Raw genomic sequence first — 23161 nt, 5'->3', positions numbered from 1 at the left:
GGCAGAGACATAGGCAGAGGGAGAAGCAGGCTCCCTGCAGGGAGTACTATGTGGGACTTGATCCCAGGACCCTAGGATCACGATCTGAGCCGAACACAGATGCTGAACCACTGAGCCACCCCTGCGCCCCTCAAGTCATTGGCTTGTACACAGAATTGAATATGATTATAACCGTGAACTCTAGGGACACCTGGGTGGCTCAGCTGGTTGAACATCTGGCTCTTGGTTTCAGCTCAGGTCATGATCTCAGGGTCCTGAGATCGAGCCCTGTGTCAGGCTCCATGCTTAGTATGGAGTCTGCTTGAGATTCTCTGTCTCCTCTGTTCTGCCCCCCAACCCCTGCCACATGCTCAATCTTTCTCTCTAAAATAAACAAATAATATCTTTAAAAAAAATCATGAACCCTAGTCCATAGTTACAATAATTATTACTCTTGTTATTATTACTAATATGCTGACCTATACACAAGAGACTGAGTGGAGTTATAAGCTAAAAGGAGACACTTCTTCACTTGACATTTTACACATTTATCTTGTTTTTCTGGAATCCATGCAGTTGTCACAAAATTAGAAATTCTAATTTTTTTGAGAGATTTTTTTTTTTTTTTTTTTTTGTCAGCAGCAATATGCTGAACACAAACTGAGAAAGAAGATCACGTATCTTAAATCAGAAAACACCTAACCTTGTTTGGTAAATAAATGAAGTCATTAACACTGACTTGGCCCGTGACCCAATAGGCCATGAGTGGGCTTTGAGAAGCACCTCTCTTTCTGAAAAACGCTCAAATTGTCCATTTCAGAAAAAGAGCAAAAAAGGGTGTGAAGTGTTTCTCCAGGGACCTCCAGATAAAAAGAAAGACACATACTTTTTTGGCACTGCTTGACTGTGTCAGATGTTCTCCTTACTGGCATCCAAGATCAGGAATTGCCCCCAACAAGTCAGTTGGCTCCATCAGTGCAACGGTTTTAGCAACAAGCTTTGGCCGTGAGATTTAACTGGAACGGTTTCATCCTGCAGAATCAGTGTCTTGAATAATCAGGCTGCTTCAGTCATTTGTGGAAGATGCAGGATAATAGATCTGAGGCCTGGTTCTATCCTGAGAGTCAGTCATTTCCATAGCACCCTTGACGACCAAGCCCTCCCGTCCCAGTTCCCGCACCCATCACCGCTTCCAGGCTCAGCCACCATCAGCTGGAAAACCCTCGAAACTTAACCGCACAACCTGATTCTCCAAGCCATTTGACTATGATATAAAAGCAAATAAAAGTAATTATAATAGCTGTCTTTCAAGGGGCGAGAGTCCATTCCCAGTACGTACAATTTTAAGGCAACAAATTGAAATCAGCAGGAAGGAAACATTGGCACTTCAGCTTATCTTCGTGGAGTTTTTACTATTTTTAGTTTTTCTTTGTTCCTGTATGTGCTGTAAAAACACAAAGATTGGAGCCATTCAATGCGGCTTTCTCTCTCTATGGCACTGAAACAGTAAATGAAATCTAAAGCCACTAATCTATGAATTTCCTTAATTTCAAAGCACTTTAACCTTTTTCTTTAGGTACTTAGCAAGTGGCTTCTCATTAAATGAGATTTTAAAATTTATTCTATATTACATTTAGTTTCTGCTCTTCCCCCATTATATTTTCAAATTGCTTATAACAAAGAAACTAAATCATTTCTACATTTATTTCTCTTCTTTTCAGAAATCACTTCTGCTTCAGAAATTACCCATTGTTTCTGGGAAAGAAATTAAGAGCTATTATTAAACATGCCTCAGCCAATGTACTTTATCTGTACACATGTCTAATAGGCTTGCTGTAACACAAAAAGCTTTGTTTCTTTATTTTGTCAGAACTGATGATTTGGGGGGGAAAAGGTTCATGTGAGTATTTTTTTCTCCTCCAGACTATTTCTATTTGAGGCCCATCACAGCTTCAGAATACTAAGTTTTTAAAATGTATCTATGTAAACGGCCTCTGAAAGCCATGGTGCTTCTTTTTTACAGTAGCTCATTATCATGACTCTGTCACTTGACCTGGCCTCTTGGACGTAACATCTGAACAGTTCATTCATTCTGGACAGTTTAGAAAGGTCCTTCTTCATATCTTGAAGTTCATTGTTCAACTTTGTGACTTTCCTACACTACACTCTTTCCAAAGAACATGATCAGTGACTTCTGAAATGTTTGCTTTGATGATTTTGTTGATGCAACAGACATACATGCCTTTGGAATTGTTCTCATTGGGCAAAACGTTTACGTACTTGAGTTGGAAAGAACCCCACACTTTAGAATTTGAAATGCAGAGAGCCTCCCGTTCAATTCTATCCTCCCAGCCGCCCATGAAACTGCAGTCCCAAAAAGTTGATGTGGATGTCGCATCGATGAAAAGTAGGGGCCTCTGCTTGGGATCAAATACTGCTTCTGCTAGTTACAAGCACTATGATCTTCCATAAGCTTTTTAACTCCTCTGTACTCTGTTATCATCATCTGTCAGATGAGAATAATATTTATGCTGTTGGTCATGTAAGGATACAAATATTAAGTGAGTAAATATATTTTCACCTAAATACTCACTTTTATTCCTTGCTTTCAATGTCTTAGAATAGTGCCTGGAACACAAACTGGATAGTACCAGTACTGCGTTCACTTAATTGTTTAAGGCAACTGTGAGAGGCTGACTAGAGGCTCCCCAAAGATGTCTGTATCACATGCAAATCCCCAGAACCTATGAATGAGTTACCTTCCATGGCAAAAGGGACCCTGTGGGTGTGATTAAAGTTAGGGACCTTGGCATGGTGAGACCATCCCGGTTTCTCCAGGCGAGCCCTAAATGTTATCACAGTGTACTTATAATAAGGAGGTAGAAGAGGATTTGGCTACAGAAAAGGAAGAAAGCCTCCTCTATTCTACTGTTCTTGGCATGTTTCCTTTCTACCTTCATGTTTATACCTCACGCTCACAATATGACTGCTACAGCTCCAGGCATCCCATTCCCTTTCAAGACATGTACCCAGAGGACCAGACAAAAATTTTTTTTTTCATTGTGAGGCTTATTAATTTTTTAATCAGTGAAGGAAAACTTTCCAGAACTTCCATATAGATTTCTTCTATTTTATGGGTCAGAACTTTGGCATATGGGCATCCCTCTCTGCAAGAGAGGCTAGAAAAATGAGTACGTGGCAAAGAGAAAGGAAACTGCTATGATTTGCTATTATCATCATTTATCTCCCGGGTTATGGGGAAATCCTAACTTCCTTGTGATCAAAAGATTCCCGTTATGAATTCTTATCACAAGGACTAAAGAGCAAATGGGAAGTTGCTTAAAGCAATAAACTGAATCTGGAACATTTTCAGACTGAAGAATTGGAATATTATAAATTCTCCAAGAATATCTACTCAAGCAACCTACATTTTAAATTTGCATATACCTCTGATTAAAATAATGTATGGATTGGAGGAAATTTAGAAAAAGAAAAGAGGACTAAGAATAAAATGAGAAATGAGTAATAAAATAGAATTTTTCATCTCTCAGAGACAATTGTGTTGGTATTTAGATAGCAAGCCTTTTTGTTTAGTTTTGTTTAGCTTGATTTTTTTTTCTTGTCTCTGTAAATCATACCTTTAATACTATCTTTTTTTAAAAGATTTTACTTATTGGGATCCCTGGGTGGTGCAGCGGTTTGGCGCCTGCCTTTGGCCCAGGGCGCGATCCTGGAGACCCGGGATCGAGTCCCACATCGGGCTCCCAGTGCATGGAGCCTGCTTCTCCCTCTGCCTGTGTCTCTGCCTCTGTCTCTCTCTCCCTGTGTGGCTATCATAAATAAATAAAAATTTAAAAAAAAAGATTTTGCTTATTAAAAAATAAAATAAAATAAAAGATTTTACTTATTTATTCATAAAAGACACAGAGAGAGAGGTAGAGACACAGGCAGAGAGAGAAGCAGGCTCCTCACAGGGAGCCCGACTTGATCCCAGGAGCCCAGGATCACGCCCTGAGCCAAAGAGAGATGCTCAACCACTGAGCCACTCAGGCGTCCCTAATACTACCTTTTTAAACAACCTTTCCTTAGCAATATGTCATGGGTACTCTCCCACAACACTAATATCCTTGTACAATCATTTATAATGTCTATATAATGTTCTAGGCACTGTCCGCAGCATAATTGATATAATCATCTTCCATTGTCACACATTTGGATTATTTCCTGTTTGTGTTTGTTTGTTTTGTTTGTCTTGCTATTAAGCACATTTTTTGGTGGGTAAGATCTACTGCTTTAGCAACTTCCCAGCATACGGTACAGTATTATTCACTATGGGCATCCTGCTGTAACGTACATCCTTAGGACTTACTTATAACCAGAAGCCAAGCTGCTTCTTAAAAAAAAAAAAAAAAAAAAGATTGTATTTATTTACTCCAGAGAGACACAGAGAAAGAGGCAGAGACATAGGCAAAGGGAGAAGCAGGCTCCCTATGGAGAGCCTGATATGGGACTCAATCCCAGGACCTCAGGGTCATGACCTGAGCCAAAGGCAGACACTCAGCCACTGAGCCACCCAGGCATCCCAGCCAAGCTGCTTCTGAAGCTTCCTCAGGAAACCTTGAGCCAAGATTTTTCATATTCACATATATGTTTGCTCTACCGTCTCAAATAGTAACACGGACCCCCAGTAGGTATTGGTGTTATGTGTGAGTCATGAATTTTCTGTAAGCTTGACTTTAGTGAAGGGTATCTACCAGAGGGAGTATCTGCAGGGTTGGATAAAAATAAAGAATGGGGAAGTTTAACAACAGAGGAAAGGTCATAATAAATTTCTGCCCCAAAATTAAGGTTGAAACAAGAGCATCATTCCAGAGCAGACCCTACTTAGTGGCCTTTTGTTGTCCAAATGGCGGCGCCGGGAGGAGTGGTTTGAATCCCACTCATTTCATGGTTATTATGATGAAGTGCTGTCAATAAATAAATCAGAACTTCTAGAGCACGTAAGGAGACACAGTTCCTGCCCTTGCAGTTTATGATCTAACGGAGGGTTACATACTGGTAAGAGATCAAACTCATCACTGAAGAAAGTATTTTCCTCTCAGAGGGCAAGAGTTCATGAGCACCTACACGGGTGGTTTTATATCACCTGCTTGTCCTATTCTGGAAGATGGAGCTAAGAAGACCAGGGGAGAAGGTGCCTTCAAAGTTATTGAGGGGTTTCCATGAAAGAAGCAAAGGATCAGAAGTAATGATCTAAGAGATAATATTGACGGAATGATGCATGCAATATAAAATAGATGTAGCCCTTTTAAAAATACAGATAGCCACGTGCAAAGTAGGTGGTGCCATAATTTTGATTGAATTTGTTTCTACAGCTCAGTAGGCTTTGCTCAATACTACATAAAACCATTAACACTGTTAAGAGACTTCTCATACACATGTAGGGAAGCCAAAGAAAAATGCCAAGCAGGCCATAGGATTTCCTTGTAGGTTTTCTCCCAAATAAATCATGATTTAACATAAGCATGTAAATGATAATGTTTGCAAATTGTCAGTTTACAAGCAATACACATTTTCTTGAAACTTTGACTAAGGGTTTGCAGGCTTACTTGAAACGTCTTAGGGTACAAACATATGAGAAACTATTAAGAAATGTAATCTCAATTGTATCTGTCCTTTCAAACAGGCCTTTTCATTGTATTATTAAGGGAAAAGATTCCATAATAATTTCCCTGATGTGTTAATTATTTGGTTTTTGAAACCAAGTTGTGTATGCCTGTATATACTAAAAAGGAAAAATAGGTTGTGTGCTTTACTGTTTATTTTTCCTTCAAGATTTATTGGGTGTATTTCAAAGTTTTAAGCTAAAATCTGTCATCTCATTTAAACATGTTTCTTATCTGGGCTGTTTTAGTCCTCTAACACCGTAGAGCCCCAGGCAAAGAGAATTACTTGTTCTATTACAATTACAATTGTATTGTATCCAATTAGTATAATAAAAGATGTATGGTGTTCATACAATTTTAAAAATTGGTTTTATTTGTATTTTCTTAGATGATTTTGCTGCCGGTAAATTCTTATTGGAAGGCAGCTGAATAAAATATAAAAACTTTCAGAAGCATGCTAATTCTATTTTTGGATTTGTGCTGCATGTTAAATTTTAGCCCATTTTAAGTTTTAATAATGTAAAAGGTCAAATACTCAATGCAGTGCACTTTTTCGTGTCTGCACTAAATGCCACATTAATCTTAGTGTAATTAATGGGCTTACCCTGTATTTATTAAGCAAGAAAATAGGATTATTTCCCTCAGAACCCATGAACCTAGCGGAATAATAGATAAGAAACATAAATTTTGCGGCTGCTGCCCTGACTGAAAACAAGCTACACAAGCCCAAATAAATTCCTTTTTGGTTTAATTTTCTGGGATCCAAAATTAGAGTATAAATCCCTGTATCAATCACTGTAGTCCCATTATCGTCAACCTTAAGGATCAATATTTTACAAGGCAGGGTAGGTAATTGGAGATTCACACCACTAGGCAGGTTATTACATACGATTATTATGTTAAATGACAAGCTCATTCAGGAACCGGATTGCATGCAAATTGGCTTTTATGTCTCTACAAATTTCTAAAATGTAAACACTAGCCATTCATCATATACTTAAATGGAAATTAGAACCAATGCTGGAGTCACACCAAGCTCGAGGTCAGGAGGTGCTGGTGGATAGATCCTGAGCTCCTTGGTCAGTCCTTGGCAGGAATGCCAAACTACAGTTTTATGGGCAGTTGACAGTGATCACTATTGTTAATCTCAATCACAAATGGTCAAAACCTAAGGAAATTTAGAAATTATGTAGACCTATAGTGGTCCCCGAATGAGACACATCAGCATCACCAGGGAGCTTGTTAGAAAGACAAATTCTTGGGCATTCCCCACCCTCCCAAGACCTACTGAATCAGAAAATCTAGGGGTGGGACCCAGGAGTGAGTGTTCAGCAAGCCCTTGGGTCATTCTGAGGAATGGTTGAATTCCAGGCAATTTGGCCTCATTGTGTCCGGTTTTGTGAGTGACAAGAAGACACAATTATTGGACGGTGAAGTCAGAGACAGAGTGGCCAGATCTGGGGGTAGGGGGGGAAGAGAAACATGGGGATGGGAGGCGGGTGTAATTTCTCTCCTCTACTGAAGCTGCTGCAAACATGGCAATCAAGTCTGACATGCAAGACTGAAAGGGGGGAAAGGAGCTGGACCAGCTTTGCTCTGCAGCAAACCACAGGTGTCTTGGCACCCCCGAAAGCAAGGCAACCAGAAGATAAAAGGAAGGGAGGAACACCACTGGTCATGGTCACGGTCACACAGAATTACAAGTGGGGACAAGGAGAGAGGACAAGCCTTGCCTCTATTCACCCTCATGCATTCCATCTAGGATCTGAAACTCATCAAAGAAAAAGATTTAAATTAAAAATAATAATAATGCTTGATAGAGATAAGTGCTAAAATTAGTGCTGAAGCAATTAACTGGGGCTAGGAATAAAGTCTGACACATCTGCAATGTTAATGTGATTAGTGCTTCAACTGTTGGTTTTGTGTTTTGTTTTGTTTTGTTAAGATTATTTATTTTGGAGGGAGAGAGAGGGATGGATGGGGAAGAGCAGAAGGAGAGGGAGAGAGAATCTCTGGCAGACTCCTGGTTGAGTGTAGAGCCTGATGGAGGGGCTCAATCCCATGACCCTGAGATCATGACCTGAGTGAAACCAAAAGCCAGACACTCAAGCTACTAAGCCATCCAGGTGCCCCCTGCAACTCTGTTTTTATACTAAGGTCATTCTTGGACTCAAGAATTAAGTTGCAGGAATTAATTGTTTAAATAAAAGCAAATATAAAAAAAATAAAATAAAATAAATAAAATAAAATATAAAATAAAAGCAAATGAAGTAACAGGCGACTGAAAACCTTACAATAATCACATTTTTCTTTATTCTATATAGATATAATTTAGGAGCAACTCTGAGATTTCTGATATTTTACAGTTAGTGACCTAAAAACTGAAATTTCATAGGGTTCAGTCTTTTTACCTAGACAGACAGATAAGCACATCCATGTAGAAAAAGATATAATTTGAGACTTTTCGTTATTTGGTTAAAATTTGTTTTGTTCTCATTATCTGTTTCATTGATTAAATATAATCTTCACAGCTGAAAATTTATCCAATTGTATTTTCTAGGCTACATTTTATATCCTCTAGGATCCATCAGAAATACTCATTTCTGTGAATATGATTGTCATCCGAAAATAAGACACTGTAACTTAGGAAGAGACAAAGAGGGGGGCCTGGGTAGTGTAATCGGTTAAGCATCGAACTCGGTTTCCACTCAGGTCATGATCTCAGGGTCCTGGGATTGAGCCCCTGACCCTGGCTCCACGCTCTTTGGGGACTTTGCTTGAGATTCCTTCTACCTCTCCCCCTCATGCTCTCTCTCTCTCTATCTGTCTCTGTCTCACAAATAAATAGATCTTTTAAAAAAATAGAAGAGAAAAAGAATAAATCCGAATATATTAATTTTAATACCAGTTTTAGAAACAGATCATACATCTTAAATCCTCCATTCAGTGATTTAAAAAAATAAAATAAAATAAAATAAAACATGAAACAAGCTCCTGAATCCATTAGGAGACATTCCCCAACCCCATTGCTCCTTGTTTGTGCTGCTGAAGAATCAAATTCCAGACGTTAAAGGCACATGGCATTGCCAGGGCCCTTTCCAAATCTGATGTATGGACATCAGAATGACAGCAGCTGCTCCTATATCTCTCTCTGCCAGTAGAATTTACCCTTTATATCTCATGTGCAATGTGTTCCTCTTCCAAAAAATAGGAACTGTGCATAATGAAAGTCGTGACCACACATATCATTATAAATAAACCCATTCCCCATGAGCAAACTAGTGGATTTACTACTCAGCCTTAAGCAGATTTGCAGGGGATGGATTCTGGTTTGTGACCAGACAGGTTGGAGATTTGTTATGTTGGGGCATCTTCCTCCATGATAATAAACATAAGCAACTCATGTGTATGGGAAATCTACAGGAGTAAGTGTCATGCCAAGAACTCCCCATGCATTGCCCTTTGGAAAATACTTACCACTTAGCGTCAGCCCTAAGGCAAATGTCATTCTCCCTGTTTGAAAAATGCAAAACCTGGTGGCCTTCGAATGACCGCCAGTTAAACCCAGATCTGTCTGTGTGCAGACTTTATGCTTGAGCTTAGAATTTGCTAACTCTAGAGGAGGTCACCTTTGGAGCTGTTGCTGTGGGACCTGTCCCTGAGCACTGAATGCCAGACAAGACAAAGAAGATGAGAAGGCCAGAGCTACATGGTCCAGCAGCGAGACAGCAGCAGGGTGGTATCTCATCAAAAGTTATAGCAATGTTGGGACACCTGGGTGGCTCAGTGGTTGAGTGTCTGCCTTTGACTCAGGGCGTGATCCCAGGGTCCTGGGATTGAGTCCCACATCAGGATGCCCACACAGAGCTTGCTTCTCCCTCTGCCTGTGTCTCTGCCTCTCTATGTGTATCTCTCATGAATAGATAAATAAATAATAAAGTAAAAAAAATAAAGTTACAGCAGTGTCTACCAGTAGGAACATGAAGAAAACCCCAAAGGGAAAATCTTCGGCCTTCAGGGCTTTCTTTACAGAGAACAGATTCTCACACGTTCCTTTCTGCCCAGGAAGTAGTAAGTAGACTTGCAACTTCAATACACACCAGAGGGTGTTCAAATTAAATTTAATGGTGTGATGTTTTAACTATTCTTGCATAATTTAAGTTGGTTTTTATTTCTGTGATTATAGAGTCTAGTCCATTTATTCCTCCTTCTCTCATGAAAGACGTTATACAGCTGGGGTAGCCATTCAGTGAACGTTTCAAATGTCTATTCATTTTGAGTGTGATCCATCTTACTTTGTAAAAAAACTCATCGTTTACTTAAATAGGAAAAAGTAATAATAATTTTTAAAATGATCCTTTAGGCTCTTTGGCCCTAAAACCAATGGCTCCAGAACTTACCACAGTCAGTGCCATCTCAGTTAACTCAGGTTGCCATAACAAAAATACCATAGACTCAATGGCTGAAACAGGAGAAATCCATTTCCCCACAGTTCTGGAGGCTGGAGTCAGCATGGTCAGATTTGGGTGTTTTCCTGCCTTGTAAATGGCCCCCTTCTTGCTGTGTGCATCATGGCCTCTCCTCAAGTCTGTGGGGAGACAGAGGGAGAGAGAGAGACATCTCTTCCCCTTCTAAAGCCACCAATCCCATCTGATTAAGACCTAATCCTTATGATTTTATTCAATCTCAATTACATCCTAAGAGCCTTTCTTCCAAATCAACCACACTGAGGGTTTGGGTTTCAGCAAGTGAATTTGGGGGCTGCATATCAGGCCACAGCAGCCCTCTAACAGCTGCATTCAGCCCAGGACCCGAGACATCACATGCTGAATGCAAGAGAAGCTTCCATCACAGGATGCCAATGTCAGCATCCGGGGGAAACGCACTAGGTGCCCTGAAGTCAGTCATGAGTTCTAAATCTAGACTAAAACAAAGGCGTATGTAAGCTAAGAAAGCTTGCCAAAATGAGAATTCTGAAGTCTGGAGCATTTTTTCCAGAACTGAGAACTCAGAGTCCTCAGAGGAGACCCCAAACCAAACAAGCACCATACACACCCGTCCCCCACAAGTACCTACTGAGGACCCCCACTTCAAGCTGAGGACTTGTGAACTGTGAAGACCTCAGAACCTCCTGAATCATGAGATTCCACCATAATGCATGCATTCTGAGCCCGCGAACTGGCCGTTTTGCAGCTGTAGCTTTCCCAGAATCCCTGCAGTTGGCGGGACTACTTCCAATGCCGTTGTAGGGTGTCCTGAGACCCTTAAGTGGGAGGAAGGTGGGGGGATATGCCTGAGATGAGTGATCTTGTTAGTAGTAGATAGACTTGGATAGCCTTCTGTATCAGATAGGACTCAGGCAGAGAGGCAGAGCCAGGAGGAGAGATATATTAAGAGACATTGCAAAGAACTGGTTTATGTGATTGGGGCGGGGGGGCGGGGCTCGACAAGTCCAAAATTCAAGGCCAGGCCGTGGATAAGACCAGCTGGAGATCTAGGATGGAACTGGAAACCACAGTCCATGAGCAGAACTCCCTCACCAGGAAATTCGCAATACTGCTGTTAAGGGCTTTCAACTGATTTAACCAGACCCACCCAGGTTATCTAGAATAATCTTCCTATCTATGGACTGTAAACATACCTACAAAATACCACAGAGCAACACTTGATTAGAGTTTTTTATTGAATAACAGGGCTGTAGCTTTGCCAGATTTCCACCTGGAAGAACAATCCCAGCCTACAAGCATTCTCTGTGCTTTGAGAGGGCTACCAGGTGCCACTGCAAAAACAAGCTACGTGAGGCCAAACTATTAAAAGCTCCATAGTCACCTCCTAAGGAAACACTGAAAAAGTCATAACCCTGGCATCTGGAGTAATCACTAGGAGTTACACAAGCCTCCAGTGTCACCAATGAAATCCAAGTGCTAATTCCTATCTGGCTTCCCTGCAGAAGACTAATGGAAGAGCTCAATGAAAGTGTGTATAAAAATACACTAAAAACAAAAGTTTTACACACCTATAAGGGAGTTTCTGGTTTTACATTGTTGGTGTTGGTATCAGAGAATGTATGTTATTTTGGAAGCAAGTAATGTTAGAAATAGGGCATTAGGCAACAGCATTTCACCAGGAGTAAACCCTCCAGTCTCTGCTCCTTTTGTTGGTTTCCACACATTTCTTAATTTTAACCTGTGTCACTCAATCTAGCCAACAGTTATCTTAGTTTTAGGATTATGACCATCTGTTTCAGCAAGTGTATTTCTCAATGGGTGAAGAGTATTCATGAAATGAAAAAGGCCTGGACAAAAGTATTTCATAGATATGGATATCCAAAGCATTTAAATGTTACTGCTTCTCATCAAACAAGCAAGCAGACCCTTATATTCTGTGATCCTGACTGTGAAAAAGTATGAATTGCTTCTTCCTCAGGACTCACTGCAACTTGCCCAAGATCCATATTTATTCCAGCACATATAACTGCAGAGACCGGATGGGATTTCTGGGAATGATATTCACCACCAGCTAGGAGCCTACACTAATCTCCACACTGACACCTCAAATCTCAAGTATCTAAATGAACACAAGTTATTATACTTTGTAGTTTCTGCTCATAGGAAAATACATATAATTTAAAACATTTAAATATAATATATATTTTGGATATATGCAGACCTAATGAGTATTTCTAAGGTAGAGATTGTTGATAGAAAGCAGAAGGTAGGATAGAATGCATAATTATGCAAGACATTGACGAATTTTTCCCAAAAATGCACACCTCAATGCACACCAAGCAAGAATCGAGCTGCCTCTGCATGGATTAGCTGCATAGATTAACACAAAGAATGAAGATTAGGAGGGATGTTTAAACTTGAGTTTAGTGTTTTTATATCATATTTCTCTCCATGCAGATATTTAAAATTGTGCTAAGTTGTATATTTAAACATACAGATGCAATATGTAAACATCAGTGGAAACTATTATTATACTAAAAGGGCAAATCATTCAAAAGTTTATAAAGATCAGAATAACATAATCACTGGCATTGTCTTTGTTACATTTTCACATTTTAATCAATAGAAGCCTGTCAACCGTCCTGTGAAAATTACACCTACTAGTTAAAATGTTCTAGAATCATGAAGCAAGGCCATAATTGAATGTTATCAATAGGACAGAGCATGTAAAATTCTCACCTTGCTTCTCAACACCCCTGCGCCATACTGCCCGTGTGGGCCACATTTCTGTGCTTTCCGTCACACATTCCAGCAGTCAGCAGTGGGATGTTCTAAAATACACTGTGACTGCATCTTCTTGGTTCAGTTCAACTGGCTGTCACAGAGGAGAGGAAAAAAAAAAAAAAAACTATCTTAACAAAAGAACTCTGATAAAAGATATAGTCACCAATGAATCATCTCCCAAATGTTAACCATCACAGCTTGTAAGCTATTTACCCTGTAATCTCTTTATTTTCTGTCTTTAAAGTATCCTATTGTGGTATGGTAGTAGTCTTTTAGAGCAATTTTAAGGGGCAGCAAATCTTTGAGAACAATTTTCCATATTCAGAATTAAAACATGCTTCACTGTTTTTAACAAAGGCTCTAACAGGATAAAAGCTTCATTTGAAAACCACAGGAATCATTCATTTTCTCTGCTTTGTGTTTGTCCTAAAATAAATGTTTCTTTCTTCCTTGTGAAAACCAAATGAGCTCTCTGATTTTTTTTCACATTCCATCTTTATATTTGACAGCATGCTATTGCTTTAAAAAAAAAAATCATCAGAAGCAAAGACCCTCCCCATCAAAACAATAGCAGCAACAAAAATGTGTGTACCTTATTAAGAAATAACTCGGACAGTTCTCAGATGACTGGATTGTCTTTATTGGAAATTAATTTTCATTAACAATTATTTCAATCCTAAGAATTTGAGTGATAAGAGGGCCACTTATCTAATTTTCTATTCTCTAGCGAAAACAACATTGTCATATTCACTCTTTCTTTCTCATGTGTGATGGAATTTTTTCAGCTCACTCTAAGAAACTGTCCTTTTTGGTCACTATCATATAAATTATGTCATTCAGGCATGATGTGTCCTTCAGATAAGGGAAGATTTCACTGAAACTTAGCAGAGTCTTACTAAATAATGAGTCAGTATAAAATCCAACAAAAATTCAAAGGCACTACCTTAGCATGGGAATCATTACATATCACTATTTATTAGCATTGCCAAGAGCATGGAGTGTCAGAGATTTTACCTACCTGCAAGCTAGCAAGTCAGCCTGCCGTAGCATCACAGATCATGGCAGAAGATGGAAGACTCCTGAATCAGAGACTAAGGGTGTTTTATGACTCACAGAAACAGTATTAGCCAGAGTACCAGCATTTATGTTGGTTTCCTGAGTCCCAAATCTCACAGGGAGATGTAAAGAGGGTCAGGAGACACCTACACATGAAAGAGGTTGTGTTACTGGAGACGAACCACAGAAGTTTAGGGAACCCCAGTGTTTTATAATGGGCAATAAATAATACAGCCTGAACTTTGTCTCAGAGAGAGACATCTTTTTGGCACTGTAGATAAATAAACCTCTTCTTTCTTTCAGAAACAGACAGTATCTCCATTTGTATAGCTGTTTGCTGTACAAATATCCTTGAAAAGATAATCCAGAATAAAGGCCGTCAATGTCTCTGCTGCAAAACACTCAAAGATGCAAGAGCTCATGGAGAATTGTCTACCAACAAACTTTCACTGCATGGGTCTTCTTTCTTCATCAATTAGTCCACTTGTTAGGGTCAATGCATTACAATGAGCCAGAAATAATGATTTTCTTATTCTCATAGTTATACATTTTGGGGGCACGTGGGTGGCTCAGTCAGTTAAACGTCTGACTCTGGGTTTCAGGTCAGGGCATGATTGCCCTGTTGTGGGATCGAGCTCTGCGTCGGGCTCTGTGCTCAGTGCAGAGTCTGCTTCAGGTTCTCTTTCCCTCTCCCTCTCCCCCATGCTCTTGCTGTCTCTCTCTCAAAGAGATAAGAAAAATCTTTAAAAATTTTTTTAAAAAAATAAAGAATACATTTGAGAATCACATTTCACTTTATTATTATTTACATTTTCATCTCAAAAAGGATTGTAATTTCCTCCATTAGACAGGACGAGGCTATATAATTATATTATTGTGATTCAACAGATAATTATTGACTATCTAGGATGTGCAAGGCAGTATGTGGGACATCTATACTTCTGTGTTCTACTCTGCACAAGGAGTGAGCTGCTGCATGCATTTTTCATAGTTTTACTCATTAATATTCACTGAGTACCTGCTGTGAGCTGGCATTTTACATGACTCCAAAGACACAAAGGTAAATAAGCTTCCTTTCCTCAAGTTTAGTATAAGCTCGTAGAGGAGACACAAAAATAGAGTAAGAGATGAGACAGACATATACAGGTGGTGCTAAGGAAGCACAGTAGAGTGGCTTCTGACTCAGGCAGCTGACATGTTGAGCAGGAATGGGTAAGCCTTCCTCGGTGGATTCTTAACCTAAAAATAGGAATTAACCCAATAAGAGATGAGTACAAATGACCAGAAGGGTGGGCATTCTAGTAGAGGAAGAAGCCTGTGGTTTAGAAAGCCTGCTCTCTTTGTGAATTTTCTATTAGAATGTTAGAGCCGAGGGTGTGAGGGAGAGACTAGGGAAATGGTGCTGGAGAGGGAAGGGCAGCTCACATCACAAACAGTCCCTGGGGGGTATTCCGATATATTTACACACATAGAGAAAAAGAGTGTAAGGGTAACAATTTGGTTAAAAGGAAGCCCTGGAGGATTTGTCTTGAAGCCATGTTGGTATGCAGAAACCATGTTTTTACATAGATTTTTATAGGAGAAGAGTGGAACTGATGAATTTTATACATGGCAGTTAATTAAAGAAGAGCCCCCAAAATCATACCCTTGTCATCCCCATTGGGAATCTTAAGTACTAGGCTAGGAAGTTTGCATTTATCCCCCACCACCATCAAAAAAAAGTATGTAGGGGAGAGATCACCACACCTTCATAATCATTTTGGCAACTATTAGGTGACAGCATTGTCAGGAAGCCCAGTTGGGTGGCTAGAGCCATAAACCTGATGACAAATTCAAGGTAGAGGTAGTGAGCATGAAGGAGTTAAGTGGAGCTAAGAGGATTGAAGGAGGTAGAAGCAACAGGACTTGCTGACTGATGGAGGGGAGATGATGGAAAAGTAAGGAGACCACAGTGGCCCCCAGTGCTTCGACATGGGCTGTTAGGTTGATGGGTGCCATTCACTGAGTACAGAAGGGAAGGGAAACAGGGTGGAGAAGAAGGATTGGCTCAGCTTTGAAATATTGCTTCTCGGGCAGCCCGGGTGGCTCAGCAGTTTAGCGCTGCCTTCGGCCCAGGGCGTGATCCTGCAGACCCGGGATCGAGCCCCACATTGGGCTCCCGGCATGGAGCCTGCTTCTCTCTCTGTGTGTGTCTCTCATGAATAAATACATAGATAAATAAAATAAATAAGTAAAAAGAAATATTGCTTCTCAGTAATAGACAAGTTTTTGCTTCTCAATCATGCTCTCCTATTCAATGGGTGACATGCCGAGCTGGAGAGGCACAAAGGTTTTCTTCGTTCTAAAAGCCTCTGGTTCTCTGTCTCTGGGTGATAAGATGCTGCTCTCAGGTTTCAGGCTTTTGGGCTCACTCCACCAAGAATCCCAGAGAAACTCACCTCCCCCCACAACCTCGCTCCATTTTTTTGGGGGGGGGGGCAATCTCTTCCATTTATCAGAACTTAATTGTTTAGCAAATTAAACAATATCCAGAAATGCATCTAAATAAAAGGCAAACAAACTGAAAGTGAACATAGTGTATTGGGATTGAGTCTATCCATTGGTGTAATTACATTATCTTCACAACCCTGGGGTGGTCACTAGGATTATTCTCATTTTACAGATAAAGAGGAACTAAAGTTGAAGTTACAGGGTCAGAACTCAAAGTCAGGTCTATCAGGCCCCACATCGTGTTCTTCAACATTGTCCTGGGTTCCCCATACCATCTCGCTACCAAATTTCTAAAAGGGATGGTCCCATTTGCCATCTCGGTCCCATTCCTACAGCTGCCAGAACTGCTTACATTTTCTTTGTTGGAAGTCTGTTCAAGTCTTTTTTTTTTTTTAAGATTTTATTTATTTATTTATTAGAGACACAGAGATAGAGAGAGAGAGAGAGGTAAAGATACAGGCAGAGGAAGAAGCAAGCTCCATGCAGGGAGCCCAATATGGGACTCGATCCCGGGTCTCCAGGATCATGTGAAGTCTGTAGGTCTGGCAGTATCAGCAGTACTGTGTCCCATCCCTGGACCGCCAGATGTTTCTTTCACAACTGGGAGGAAAATATTTCCTATGCATCCAAATTTATCTCTTCAATTTTCTTTCAAAGAATTACTAACTTCTAATTCTCTCCTGATTCAAGGAAGTAAAAGGGCCTAGTACTAATAACTTCATAGGGCCAAATTTATGTAATGCTAACACCCTGTTTATGGGGTACCTGCTAAATGTGATATCCCATGCTGGTCACCTTAGATACACCATCTCATTAAATGCTGTCAGGTGTCACGAGCTCATTTTATAGGTGATGATACTAAAGTTTGGAGTGGCTAAGGACCTGCCATGGTGCCCACAGCTGAGAGCTGACTGAGCCTGTGTTCAAACTAAACTTACCTGACTCCATAGCCACTCATGAGGGCTACTCATAATGACTTACAATTCAGCATAATTTTCTCAAAAATTACACAAATACTTAAAGGGAAATATTCTTACACTGTTGGTGGGAATGCAAACTGGGGCAGCCACTCTGGAAGACAGTATGAAGGTTCCTCAAAAAATTAAAAATAGAACTACCCTATGTCCCAGCAATTGCACTATTAGGTATTTATCCAAAGGACACAAACATAGTGATTCAAAGGGGCACGTGCATCCCAATGTTTATAGCAGCAATGTCCATAATAGCTAAAATATGGAAAGAGCCTAGACAGATGAATGGATAAAGAATCTGTGATATATGAGTATATATATATATATGTGTGTATATATATATATTACTCAACCATCAAAAAGAATGAAATCTTGCCATTTGCAATGACCTGGATGGAGCTAGAGGGTATTATGCTAAGTGAAATAAGTCCGTCAGAGAAAGACAATTATCATATGACCTCACTCGTGTGGAATTTAATAAACAAAACAGATGAACACAGAGAAAGAGAAGGAAAAATAAGATGAAAACAAGAGACAAACCATAAGAGACTCAACTTGAGGAAACAAACTGATGGTCGCTGGAGGGGAGGTGGGTGGAGGGATGGGGTAATTGGGTGATGGGCACGTGATGTGATGAGCACTGAGTGTTATATGCAACTGATCAATCACTAAATTCTACCCCTGACACTAATAATACACTATGTGTTAATTAAATTGAATTTAAATTTTAAAAAATCAAAAAAACTACACATATACTTGAAAATATAATAAAGAAACAGGAGTATTGAAAACTTAAAAATGTAATAATGGCAAAACAAACCCTTTTCATCTTTGGTGCCAACAGCTGGTTCTCTTCAATCTGTGTGAAAAATGCTATAAAAGAAAGTAAAAGGAGAAAAGGGAAAGGAAGGAATTCATTGGAAACAAGAGGATTCTACTTTCTCTAATGTCAGCATGCTCCGGGTACCTGCCCTGCATAACTCCATAGAACTCCTGCATGACACTGGCTGCTTGTCTCCACTGCCACGCTCTCCTCCCCTAAGAGATTCTTTCATCATCATTTCATTGGACTTATGTTTGGAATAAGCTGTCTGAAAAAGGAAAAAGATGTCTTTAAGTCAGATCATATATGCCTGAAGATCCAAAGTTGCAATCTTTGGACAACAGTGCTACCGACCTGAGCTACTCACATCTGCATCCAACCGAAGCAAAGCAAATAGGAAATGTTCTCCCTTTGGCCAGACTTGTCTTAAGTAACAATAAAATTGTCTTTTAAAATTTTTAGCAGGAACAATTTCTGACCCCTTCAGGCCGTGCCCCCACTGTGAATCCAGGCCGATCTGTTAGCTAACACATAATTGATAGCTAATGAAAGAGACTAGTGCCACCTTTTTTTTATTTTTTATTTTTGGCAGAGTCACATTAAGATTAAAGCTCCTGGGGATCCCTGGGTGGCTTGGCGGTTTAACACCTGCCTTCAGCCCAGGGCATGATCCTGGAGTCCCTGGATCGAGTTCCACATTGGGCTCCCTGCGTGGAGCCTGCTTCTCCCTCTGCCTGTGTCTCTGCCTCTCTCTCTCTCTCTCTCTCTCATGAATAAATTTAAAAAATCTTAAAAAAAATAAAATTAAATTAAAGCTCCACAAGGACTGAATGATGTCATGTTTTGAAAGAGTTAAACTCAGGATTTAATTCTTTTCATCTTGGTGTCAAGAAATGACAAATGACCCTTTAACTTCAACTGCTTTTGTACTTAGAAAAATCTCCCAACTCAAACTATTTTCTAAATATCTTTCTAGAAAGTGTTTTTTTATACTTATTTTTTTACTGACTCTTCAAAGTCTTTATTTTCATGTGTAGTGTAGATAAGAACATAAACTAATACATTTCTTCAAAGAACTAGCCCAATTTCCCAGTACCAGATTTTTTTTTTAACTTGATAGAATTGTAGAGACTTGCAGGTAGAGAGGCATAAAGAGGCAAACATAAACCTTTTCTGTCTTTGACTTAGCTAAGATTTAGAAAAATTTAATTTTTATACGATTTACCAATTTACATTGTTAGTGTTATTATTTATGTAAACATAAATGGTTTGCCTCAAAATATCCTTACACTATGGCAGCAGTGAACATAAAGGGAATTTATGTTCCCACTAACCAACTAACTAACACTAACCAACTCATTGTCATGATGTAATCCAAGAACAATCCAGATGGTTTATTGATCATAACTTTCAAAGAGTTACCATCCTGTCCAATTAAGTGATTGTTAAATATAAAAGCAAACAAATGATAAAAACTAATGTTTCTGATTTTCACAATTATGAAATGTAAGTCAAACATATAAAGAGATACAGACCCTTAGAAAAAAATAGTGAGTATCCAATTCTTACAGTTAAGTATTATGAAGCACAAAGCAGATTATCCTGTGCTCTTCTGAAAACCAAGATAACTGTGGAATTAAAGGGAAAAAAATTATGAGCCTTGCTTGGACCCTTGCCTCTAAGATTTGTTTTTGTTGTTTGCAAAACCATGCCCTTTTCTTTGACCATTTTGATACCCATAGGTAGAATTAACCTTCTGGGGTCAGTGAAGAGTTTTGAGCCAGGCAGCTTGAGTTCCAGGGTCCCTGTCCGTGTCCCTGAGAGCACTGATCCTACAGGGCTACCAGGTGGATTAAATAAATCAGCATTAAGTGAAGTGTCTCACGCTTCCTGGCACATTGTTAGTGCTCAATAAATTTTAATGATCAGAATCACCCAGAGCCTGGCACTCTGCTACTTGGTGTGTGATTATGCCCAACCCAAAGTCATTTGGTGAGTGTGAGGACCGGCCTTAAAAACTGTACTCTCCATCACTGCCCTGCTTTGCCTGTTTTGAGTGAAATTAGTGCAGGCAACACGACACTATAAAACGGTGAGTGTTCTAAATAGAAATTATTTGGTCTTTGACATTAGAACTTAATATGAAAAACAATTGATAAAAATATATTTTAATCTCCCATACAATGAGAGTAAAATAAAAATAATTCATTAACTGAAACTACAAGAGGTTAAGATGATGACTTTTGTTGCTGCTCATTGGGTACAATGATAACACTATGCCTAATAAGGATTGCTCAATCTGCCTAGAAAAGTAACTTGGAGTTTTTGCAGCAGTTTCTCATAAAACGTAAAAGATGTCAACAGAATTATTCCTTTGTCCTATACTCCTTGACTCCATTTTCATAAACCTTGGATCTCTTATTCTCTATTTATCTGGATATTTACACTACTAATACTATGTTCTAATACAGACATGTTGCAATAACTACTCTCCAGGAAGTGCTACTAACAAGACAGTTGTCTAGGTTGCAGATTTCTAGGTTCTGAAATTGCTGTGCATACTTTATTCATTGTGTAATTCAGAATTTAGAATATTGAATTTAATTAAATGCTAACAAGTATTTCTGTAGAACTTTCTCAATGAGAATGAACCTCTCAACTCCCCAGCAAACCGGCTAGTCTGGTCTCAGTCTTATATATACATCAGTAGCAGCAGTTTTCAACTTTCCTATTGGACCTGGAGGAATACTGATTAGTTGGAGAAAATGGAGAAGAATTATAACAAAATCCTAGGTAGTGTGCATAAAACCAGAGGCATCTTTTTATCTTTGTAGTAGACTTCCATGAGAATTTTTTTTTTCTATCAGGGCTACATTTTATCCACCGAATGTGTTAGGATGCAAAAAGGGTTGAGAATAGCTACTCCACCATCCCGTTCAATGAGATTTTGAAACACACTTCTCATCCAATCACTTATTAAAATCGTTCAAAAGCTTCCTGTCACCTGTAGAAAAAATATCCAGTCTGTTGATCAGGATATAACTGTCCATGACGTGTCCCCTCTCCACCTCTCAGTCTCATCTGCTACCACTCGCCATTTGGATTTTTTATATTCACTATTGGCACAATGAGGGTCATAATTCGTAATGGTAAGATGTAAGGAGTTTGAAAGCCATGATAATTTGGCATTGTGTTCTTATACTCACAAAGGAGATATTTACAAATATAAGAAGACAAAAATTCCATTTGTGATTATTGGAATGTTGCCCAGATCTCTGAAAAATCAGCCCAATCAGTCATTAGAAAGAAAAGCTTTAGGCAAACTTCTACAGAGAATGAGATTAAAAATCAGATCTTTATACATACAGATGGCCAACAGACACATGAAAAGATGTTCAACATCACTCATCATCAGAGAAATGTAAGTCAAAACCACGATGAGATATCACCTCACACCTGTCAGAATGGCTAAAATCAACAACACAAGGAACAACAGGTGTTGGTGAAAATATGGAGAAAAAGGAACCCTCTTGCACTATTGATGGGAAGGCAAATCAGTACACCTACTATGTAAAACACTATGGAGTTTCCTCAGCAAGTTAAAAATAGAGTTATTCTATAATCCAGCAATTGCACTCCTGGAAATTTACCCGAAGTGTACAAAAATACTCATTCAAAGGGAGTGCACTCTGTTTATAGCAGCATTATCCACAATAGCCAAATTATGGAAACAGCCCAAATGTCCATCAACTTATAAATAAAGAAGATGATGTAATGGTACATTACTCAGCCATAAAAAAGGATGAAATGTCACCATTTGCAATGACATGGATGGAGCTAGAGAGTATGATGCAAAACAAAAAAAAGTCAAAAACAAATACTATAGGATTTCACACATATGTGGAATTTAAGAAACAAATAAATGAACAAAGGAGGAAAAAAGAGAGAGACCAAACAAGAAACAGAATCTTAGCCGTAGAGAACAAACCTACAGTTACCAGAAGGGAGGTGGGTGGGGGACACAGGTTAAATAGGGGATGGGGATTAAAGAGGGCACTTGTGATGTTGTAGGGAAGGGTGGAATCACTGTATTGTACAACTGATATATTGTGTGCTATTTAGAATTTAAGTAAAAACTTTAAAAATATAAATAAAAACCGAGTATTTGTCAGGCACTAAGCAAATTTAATTTTTAATATTTTATTTGTTTATTCATGAGAGACACAGAGAGAGGCAGAGAGAAGTCGGAAGCCCAACGTAGGACTCGATCCCAGGACTCCAGGATCAGGACCTGGGCCCAAGGGAGGCACTCAATCACAGAGCCACCCAGGCATCCGACAAAATTTTTGACACGTATGCCCCAACTCATTTCAGAAGTCCTCAGAGCAAATGCAAGCTTAACCTTGTATCTATGGCAGAATAAAGCTGTGCTACACTATATGAAAACCTGATAGGAAATTTGAAACAGCTTCATTAACATTCCTCATATTTAGTCTAAGCATGTTGCAAACTTCCTCCTAGGTAAACTCATGTGACATTCAGTAAATTTCTCTGTAACGTATCTGTTGTAACTCAAATCTCTAAGTATATATTGTATAGGGAAGTCTCATTGCTATGACAAAGTGGGTTTTTTTTTGCATTAGTTTAAATTTTTTAGGGAAGAATTATAGCAAATAAAATTTTCCACTCTTTCCCTAAGACATCATCTGAGGGACAGTCAGCCGATACATATTCTTGTTATTGATCTGTAGATTAATGTGACTTTTCAGTAAATTTGTTAACATACCTCAGACTGTAGTTCTGGAGATCTCTACCTGAACTGGAGTATTCTACTTCATGATCTTAAATAGTCCCTTGATTGTTTAAACTGTCTGCAAATCATATGTTCAAAATGAAAACAAAGATATATCTATATATCGTTTTTATTAACATCATATTTAAAAT

The 23161-nt window shown here is 39.1% G+C and overlaps 1 protein-coding gene across 2 annotated transcripts in view; it reads left to right on the top strand.

Annotated features, from left to right (window-relative positions):
* The window catches only part of DOK6 (docking protein 6), a 369596-nt gene that overhangs the window by 329846 nt on the left and 16589 nt on the right, over positions 1-23161 (top strand). Inside the window, exon 8 of one of the 2 annotated variants that reach the window (XM_025422049.3) lies at positions 14237-14576. The exons of the other annotated variant lie outside the window; for it this stretch is intronic. Coding sequence (XP_025277834.3) covers positions 14237-14412 — 176 coding nt within the window. The 3' untranslated portion in view covers positions 14413-14576. Of the gene's footprint in view, positions 1-14236; positions 14577-23161 lie in introns of those variants that run through there. 2 annotated transcript variants of the gene reach the window in all.

This window comes from Canis lupus, chromosome 1 (assembly GCF_003254725.2).
Source record: "Canis lupus dingo isolate Sandy chromosome 1, ASM325472v2, whole genome shotgun sequence".
Taxonomy (NCBI): domain Eukaryota; kingdom Metazoa; phylum Chordata; class Mammalia; order Carnivora; family Canidae; genus Canis; species Canis lupus.
This window is presented reverse-complemented; position numbering and strand designations above follow the sequence as displayed.